At 33.0% G+C, this 8,080-nt stretch overlaps 1 protein-coding gene across 2 annotated transcripts; it reads left to right on the forward strand.

Moving 5' to 3' along the window:
- Positions 1–3,899: 3,899 nt before the first annotated feature.
- On the forward strand, positions 3,900–6,977 carry LOC107016271 (probable RNA-binding protein ARP1). 2 transcript variants are annotated; one of them, XM_015216760.2, is made up of 6 exons: positions 3,900–4,290; positions 4,386–4,542; positions 4,887–5,010; positions 5,442–5,484; positions 5,562–5,769; positions 6,632–6,977. In XM_015216760.2, the coding sequence occupies exons 1-6, from the start codon at positions 4,120–4,122 to the stop codon at positions 6,676–6,678; spliced, it is 750 nt and encodes a 249-aa protein (XP_015072246.1). In that variant the 5' UTR covers positions 3,900–4,119; the 3' UTR covers positions 6,679–6,977. The 2 variants fall into 2 exon arrangements, with proteins under 2 accessions (XP_015072246.1, XP_015072247.1); XM_015216761.2 differs by having other exon boundaries at positions 3,998–4,290; positions 6,612–6,977.
- The last annotated feature ends 1,103 nt before the right edge of the window (positions 6,978–8,080 follow it).

Here is an 8,080-nt window from a genome sequence, read left to right on the forward strand (position 1 = left end):
TATATATATATATATATATATATATATATATGATATACATATGTATTTGTATATCTAGCGAGAGAGATTGAGAGCGGGAGGATAGAGGCGAGCAAGATTGGGAGAGAGAGGAGAGAGGCAAAAGAGAAAAGTCAGAGAGTAGAGAGAGTCTAATTTATTTGTATATATGTCATATAATTGTATATATATGTGTATAATTTGTATTTGTATATGTATAAAAGAGAAAAGGGACGTAATTAAAGCTAAAATTAAAGTGTGAGCCGTATTAACTCGAACTATAACTCATTAGCTAATTAACTAGTATAATTTTTCTTTTCCGCGTAATTTTCCCTAAGAAAAACGGATGAGGTAATTTTTTTATGTCACTTGATATTTTTGGAACTTAAAAATCAATTTTAAGATTTTTTAAAAAAAAATTTAGTCTGATATATATCTATACATACATAAAATTTATTAGACAATGAGGGTATATATGTGTCACGCTCTGAGCCTACACCCTGGCCGAACTAGCACTCGATGACCATTGCTGGCCTCGAGCGAACCCTTGGTCTGACTTACTTAACTTAGCGGAAGACAACAATCATACTTATAAGAATGAAAGGACTTAACTTAACTGAATAGAAATACTATCTGGAATGTTTTAAAACTTTTAAACATTCAAACTGGGAAAATGGTACTAAAATCTTTAACCTAAAATGAAAATGAAAAGACTATTGAGATACTAACTGTCTACGAAGCCTCTAACCTGACTAAGATGGATGTTTATACAGACCCCAGAACAACCTAATGATCTAAGCTAGAAAAGCAATAAAAGGGATGTCCTCCGAAATGCAAGAGGCTCACCAAGTGACTGTGGAGTGCTCAACGGGATCAACGGTGCGCTGCGTGTTGATCCTACTTACCTGCGTCTGCATCATGAAATGATGCAGGCCAACTGACATCAGTACATTGAGTGTACGAGTATGCGAGTTGGAATGTTAAACACACTTAAGCTTGAAAAGGAGTAAGAAGGAACACTTACATAGACTCTGCTCGACTCATGATCTACTAACTCTAATTCAATATACACAGTTTAAAAGTAATTGCAATATAAATAAATGTTGACTGAAAACATGCTATAAACTCTAAATGTAAACAATTATACAAATAATATCTGAGATGTATGTAAAAATACAAATAAATGATGTATATGAAAATACAATACTTCTATGGGAGCTTCTCTAACCGACAACCATCACTTAAAAGCTATAGTGATGATATAGCATTACTCCGCCCACGCTGCCCGGCCATCCTAACCTTGCTAGAGTATAAGACATGAACTGCCTAATAGATCTACTAGTGAACTATGAAGAGTGTTCATCTAAAAAAATGACCTTTGTTTACCTATGATGGCTACATGGTTTTCATGGAGACTTGAGTTACTCTGAACTCGCATCCCCACATCGCTGCTCAATACTAGCTCTTATGTTTTTAAAACATACTGATTTATGTGATTTAAGATTAGTGCTCAAAACTTAGCTTTGAAAAAAAAAACTCTCTTGGAAATCATGGTTTCCTCTTTCTTTTATGAAAACTAGTCATAGGCTCTGTGAAAGTCTAGCTTCCTTTCTTTCTCAAAAGTTTGAAAACATTTTAGTTTAAGCTGTGAGGAATTACTTAGTTCCTTTATAACTCTTGAGAAATGAACTCAATTTTATGCTCTTTGCTTACTCGAAACTTAACTATTAGGGAATAATTAGTTCCCTTGTAGCACTTGAGAATTAAACTCAACTCTTTACTTGAACCTTAAAACAAAGTTAAAACGTTATGTTTAAGACTCTTGTATGCTTTAAGAACTTACTTTGACTTGCTTCTTAACTTTTAGACTTGACTCTTGACTTCCTTGACTTTGATCTTAACTTTCCTTGAATTGGATTATGGATTCAAGGATCATGATCTCATGTATATGGATGATTTCATGATATTTAGATGTACTTTAGAATGTTGGAATCAACTAGGAATGATAGGTACATCACTTAGGAACTAGTACGTAAAAGATAGGGAAAGCACGAGGTCTCCAGGGGGTCGTGGCGCTCTGAGAGGCGCGGTGCGCCAGGGCCTTTTGGACAGACTTTGGTCTCAGGAGCTCTGGCTGGTGCGGCGCTCCGGGGCTTGTCAGACAGAGCGTGCATGTCAGACAGAGCGTGTCCTGAGGGGCTCTGGCAGGCGCAACACCCCAGGGGCTATTTGGCGGGACCTCCGACTTTTCTTCTCCGTTTTTCATCTCTAAACCTCCTAAAATTCCATGCATCCCACCCCCAAACACTTACAATCCCTAAATACCTCATCACCTAATAGATTAGATTCGAAACAGTCTGAAAACATGAATCTAACCTACTAGAGATCAACTACAATTCAACCAACAAGAACTTCACAACTTTTCATCAAGAACTTCAAGGTTTTCACTCAAATAAACTCTAATTTGCTGTGTTGAATCAAATTGGGGTGTGGGTGAAAGAACCCAACACCGAATTATCGCACATACCTCGATAGGGATCACCCCGACGAAATCCACGCAACGATCTTAGCGTTTGTTGGACAATTCTTGATCTTCCTCTTTTTTTTTTCTTTTTCTCCCAAGCCCTAAGCGTTCTTTGTTTTTCTAAAACTGATTTTTGACTTGGTTTTACCCCTAATATAACCTAAAAACGAATTAGGAAATACTAGGGTGAAAATATAACTTTACCATTATTAAAATCCAGATTGAATTTTCCTCAACTCAACAGTCCAACTTCCGAAAGACATATCTCCCTCATACGACATCAGATTTTCGCATACTTGGTGGCGTTGGAAAGATCTTCCCAAGGCCTTTCCAACCATATGAAGAACTCATTCATACTCCTCCTGAGGTGGAAGTTATGACCGTTTGAAAATGCCCAAACCTCACTTTTGAAAGCTGGAATTTTTTAGATTCCTTATTTATTCCCAAAATTGATTATTCTTGGTTTTCTTAGCTTATTCTTAGTTAGTTCGAGTAAAGAGATGTTACAATATGCACCACTTTCTCAATAAGAAATCCATAAATTCTAAATCGCAAAGTGATGGGGTATATTTACCCCTTTGCCCTTTCTAGCCAAATATGCATTAGAAGTTTGAGGTAAATACATAAAAAAATCATAAATTGGTTAAAGGAAAGGAATAACGCGTGGACCATAAACTTAAATTGTTATGCGTCCAAATTTGGAAAGGAAAAATTACAGCACAATATAGAAAGAAAGGGGTTTTAATATGGTAAGTAAAGTTTAATGAAGAGTAGCATGTTAGTTATTACACAATGCCAGATAGAAGATGATGAAGAAAAGGAGACCACGTTGATGGCCTCAACCCATTGTCCAACTGTATGCTTTTCTGTCCTCCTGCTTTTCTCCATTTTCTTATTCTCCACCCCACCCCCACCCCTCTATCCCACCCTACCACACCGCAACCACCCCACCTCACCCACAACAATGCACTATATACAACTAAGTTCTATGTGTTTATTGTATATGTGCAAATGTGTAAATTTGATTTATATACACTGATAATATAAAAAGTTATATATTTTTTCTGTCTCAATTTATGTGATATTTTTCGGATTTCGAGATCCAAACAAATCTATATTTGACCATAAATATTCTAAATTATCAATCATAGTGACTTATATTTATAAATATATAAATTTAATTTCAAAAAAGTTTAAAATTCGATGAGCAAAATTCTTGTTAAACTTAGTTTAATTTTTATTAAGAAAAAGCCGTATAAATTAGGATAAGGAGTGTAACATTTTGAAGCAAGTAATGTTCCTTATGTTTTAGATTATTATTCCTTTTAGTTTTTTTTTAAAGGGAAGTTAATTACTTGTGAATATATATTTTTAGGCTATTAATAGTATTATAAATCCTTTTATATTAAAGTATAGTGTGCATATAGTATGTATATTATATGATAAATATTGCATCAATCTCCCGATCCCCCTTTAACTTCCCCTCCCCTCTTGTTTCTCAAGTTTATATAGTCTTGAACAAGTTGTTTTTTTCAAGTCCTCTATTTTCTGTCCTTTGAAGTCTAATTAAACTTCATTCATTAGTCCTCTCTCTATAGATGACGATGAGCAACATGGGTGATACGACGCTTACAAAGGTGTTTGTAGGAGGGTTGGCATGGGAAACACCTAAGGAAGCCATGAAAGAACACTTTGACAAATATGGTGACATCTTGGAAGCTGTCATCATCTCCGATAAGATCACCGGAAGATCCAAAGGCTATGGCTTTGTATGTTATCAATTTATTTAAATCTCAATCACAAACTATTACAACATTAAATAGTGTATGACTCAAGGTTTTTTCCACCTCTTTTTGATATATAGGTGACCTTTAAGGATGCAGAATCAGCCAAAAAAGCATGCGAGGATGCCACTCCCATTATCAACGGGCGCCGAGCCAACTGTAATCTCGCGTCCCTCGGCGCCCGTCGTTCCCGCCCCTCTCCCTCTATTACTCCCCCTCCTCCTCCTCCTCAACAAGGTACCTCTTATGGAAAATTTTATTATATGCATTCAATTTTTATGAGACAAGTATATTATAAAAACATTCTTTCTCAAATTACTAATAGCCTTAAAAATACTAGAATAAATAGATTTCTATATAAATTTTCAATCTGTCAAATGACATAGCAAGTAGTCTTAAATTTTTATAAGAATATCTGTAAATTTAACGAAAATTTATGGGTGAATATCACTCATGTTACAAGATCAAGGTACATTTAAATTTAATTAGTCAAATAAAAAGGTATTTAAGATGTTTTTATTAATGATAAATAAAGTATGTGAAGTGTAACTTTTATTTTTTTTAATTGAAAAATGTTGAAGGACCTAATGTGGTAGGAGCAAGGGCTAATTCAGCATCACCTGCAAGTCACGTGCAGTGGTACTATCCCCAAGCTGCACCTCCGGCTTCACCCTTTCACCATCATCAGCCTCTTCCTTTCTATGGGTAAATAAAAATTAATTTACTCTCTAATCTTTTAATTTTTATCTCCATAATTCTAGTTTAATTAGCTTCGACCTTTTTCTTACTAACAAGATCCCCTCCTTTCTTTTTGGGCGTACCACGGTGAAAATTAGTCCGGATATTAAAAAATTAAGTTATAATAATTAATGCTACCCAAGGTAAAATGATAGATCTTTTTTTATTTTCTTTTACATAATAACGAGAATTTTATTAACTTTAAATGACAAAGCTAATAAGTATCTTAAATCCTATTTCGTGAATAAAAAATGAGGGAGTACTACTTTGACATATTCTAAAAAGAAGTATGATATGTAGTTCCTATATTTATTTTACATAGTTGACATAACCATGATCAAATTATTTTAAATTGAAAAACGTAGACATAATTATATCAAATTTTGGTATGTTTGCAGGTATTCTCCAGCTTATATTGCCACAGACATGAACTACAATCATGTAAGTTTTCATTATGAGGGTGCTTTGAAAATTTGGACTTTTTTGGAAATTGAAGTATATTAAATTTTGGTGCACAGAAAGTAAGCTACAATGGTGGGGGCTACATGAATGGTCATTTTTCTCAAGTGTATCCAAGTCAGGCAATGATGCCAGTGTACCACCCATACTATCAGTTTCATCATCAGTCACAGACAATGGGCCTTCCAGCCCATATCTATTCTCCAACACCTGCTGCCCCTATTCCAGCCCTTATGTCAAAGCCCACATCAATTCCTCCTACTGCAGGTACTCCCTCCGTAGAGTATAATATTCTACTTCAATATAAGATTTAAATTATTTTTAATATAATGAAAAATAAATGATGCACTCACGTAGGGTTATAATATTAATTTCTTAATGGCCTGGATGCTTCTTCCAACGCACATCCACGTGCTGTTTGGAGAATATATTCAACATCAAAATCTGCTACAGAGTGGCATAAATCTTCTCATCATATCCATAGGTCAAACAAGGGTAGAAAAAGTAAAAGAGAATTCTTCACTACATTACAATAGAGTATAGACTAGAGGATTATTTAATTTTTTACCTACACATTATTTTTTCCTATTAATTTTTTCGAAAGTGGCCAAGATATTTTAATACTTTCAATTTAATTATTTAAATGATACTCGAACTTTATGAATAACGATTATTTTTTATCCTAATTTATTTGTTTGATCTAAATTTAATATGAAACTTAAGATTTTTTTTTAAAAATTTTATGATCTTAAATTAAAGATCCGTTGAATAAAAGAAGGTTGGTTTTTTTTTCTAAACAAATTAAGAGAAAGAGTAAAGAAAGGAAATTAAAATTAATGCTACAATTAGTAATAATATATGTGTGAAAAATATTTCAATAAATTATTTTTACCATGTTGATGATTATAAAGAATCAAGGAAGTCACATGGTATACAATCACTTGGAACATGACCATGTGAGAATGCTAGAGATTCTCTTCTTTTTTTTATTGATCATTTCTGATCAGTATATTCGTTTGAAAAAATTAATAATAATTAGCTAAGTATATAATGGTTGTTATTATATTAATTAAATATTTAAAATTGGAAACTGATATTACAAAAAACAGTTTGTTTGGCTGTGGAATAGGTACAATTATTATGATGAAAAGGATAATGAGAAAGAGCAATTATTAGAATGGAGGATTACAGGTGGTGATTGGATCAAATAACAAAAGAGGATGAGAGGCTGCTCAGAGCAATGCTATTATTAGAGATATTCTGCAGTAGCTCTTCTAATTAATTATATAATTTCCAATTTTATTTATTTTTTTCTTTGTAATTTTTCTAAAAAAAAATTATTATTATTGTCAATCAGATTACTAGTTAGATTTATTCATTTCTTGTCTAATCCCTTTCTCTTAATGGCTTGACATAGTATATGAGCTTCTAATTATTATAAGCATAAACATTGAACTATACATTATTTATTGTTACCTATAAGCTTAATATGAGCTTCTAATTATTAAGCATAAACATTGAACTATATATTTATTGTAACCTTTAAGCTTCTTCTCTACTTGCATACTGCATCTTCACCAATTGAAAGACAACATCTACGATCACCCTTTGAAGAGTGAGCCTTAATCTAGACATCAAATTCTTAGCTCTAATTAAGCTTATTTATTCTTGATCATGAAAAGGGTATTTTTCATTGATTGACTTTTTTCGATTTTCTATTTAGCGATTTGAATTTTTTTTACTTTTCCTGTCTAGCGTTGAGGTAAATACTACTACAAAAATTATTATGTACACATATCATGGGGTGGGTGGGAGGTGAATATGGGCTGAGAACTTCAATCACTATCTCAAAAATGACTTTTAGTGATAATAAATATGTGCATTAACAAAGAATGCTAAAATTTTTATCGATATTATTTAATTTTCAGAGGCGTATTTAGGATTTAAGAATGATGGGTGCACTACTATAAAAATGTGGATCTAATGTATTTACTTTTTTGGTATTCCACCCGGTTTCCGGTACCATATTGGAGTCTCACTAAATCCGGATTCACGCTGAAAAATTTCATGTTGGGAGTGAAGCGCTCCCTAACAAAGGCGACTCCGTATCCAAGGAGGCTCGAACCCCAGACATTTAGGTTTGTATCATTAAAAAACAATTAGGATTTCAAAATTATAGGTCCAATATTGAAATGCTTAATTAAGTAAAACACCAGAAGTGCAACCAATAACCACTTATTGGTATAAAGTAATATAGATGTGTCACCCAATTTTAGCAATAAATAAATAGAATACAAGATAGATATAAAATCAATTTTTTTATCTGAGAGGTGCACCCAGTCACCATCGCATTATATGATACTTCGATTATGGATCCACACATCTATATTTAACAAAATTTTAGAAAAAGTATAACACTACTATATATGATATGAGGAGGGGACATGAGTTCAGGTAAACCCAGTGACTCCTTCCTGTATACGCCTTTGTTAATTTTGATCCAATATTGCTTAGACTTTGCGGCATTTGCAAAAAAATAATAAAAAGTATTAAAATGTGATATATATATATATATATA

This window comes from Solanum pennellii, chromosome 4, assembly GCF_001406875.1.
Source record: "Solanum pennellii chromosome 4, SPENNV200".
Lineage (NCBI taxonomy): Eukaryota > Viridiplantae > Streptophyta > Magnoliopsida > Solanales > Solanaceae > Solanum > Solanum pennellii.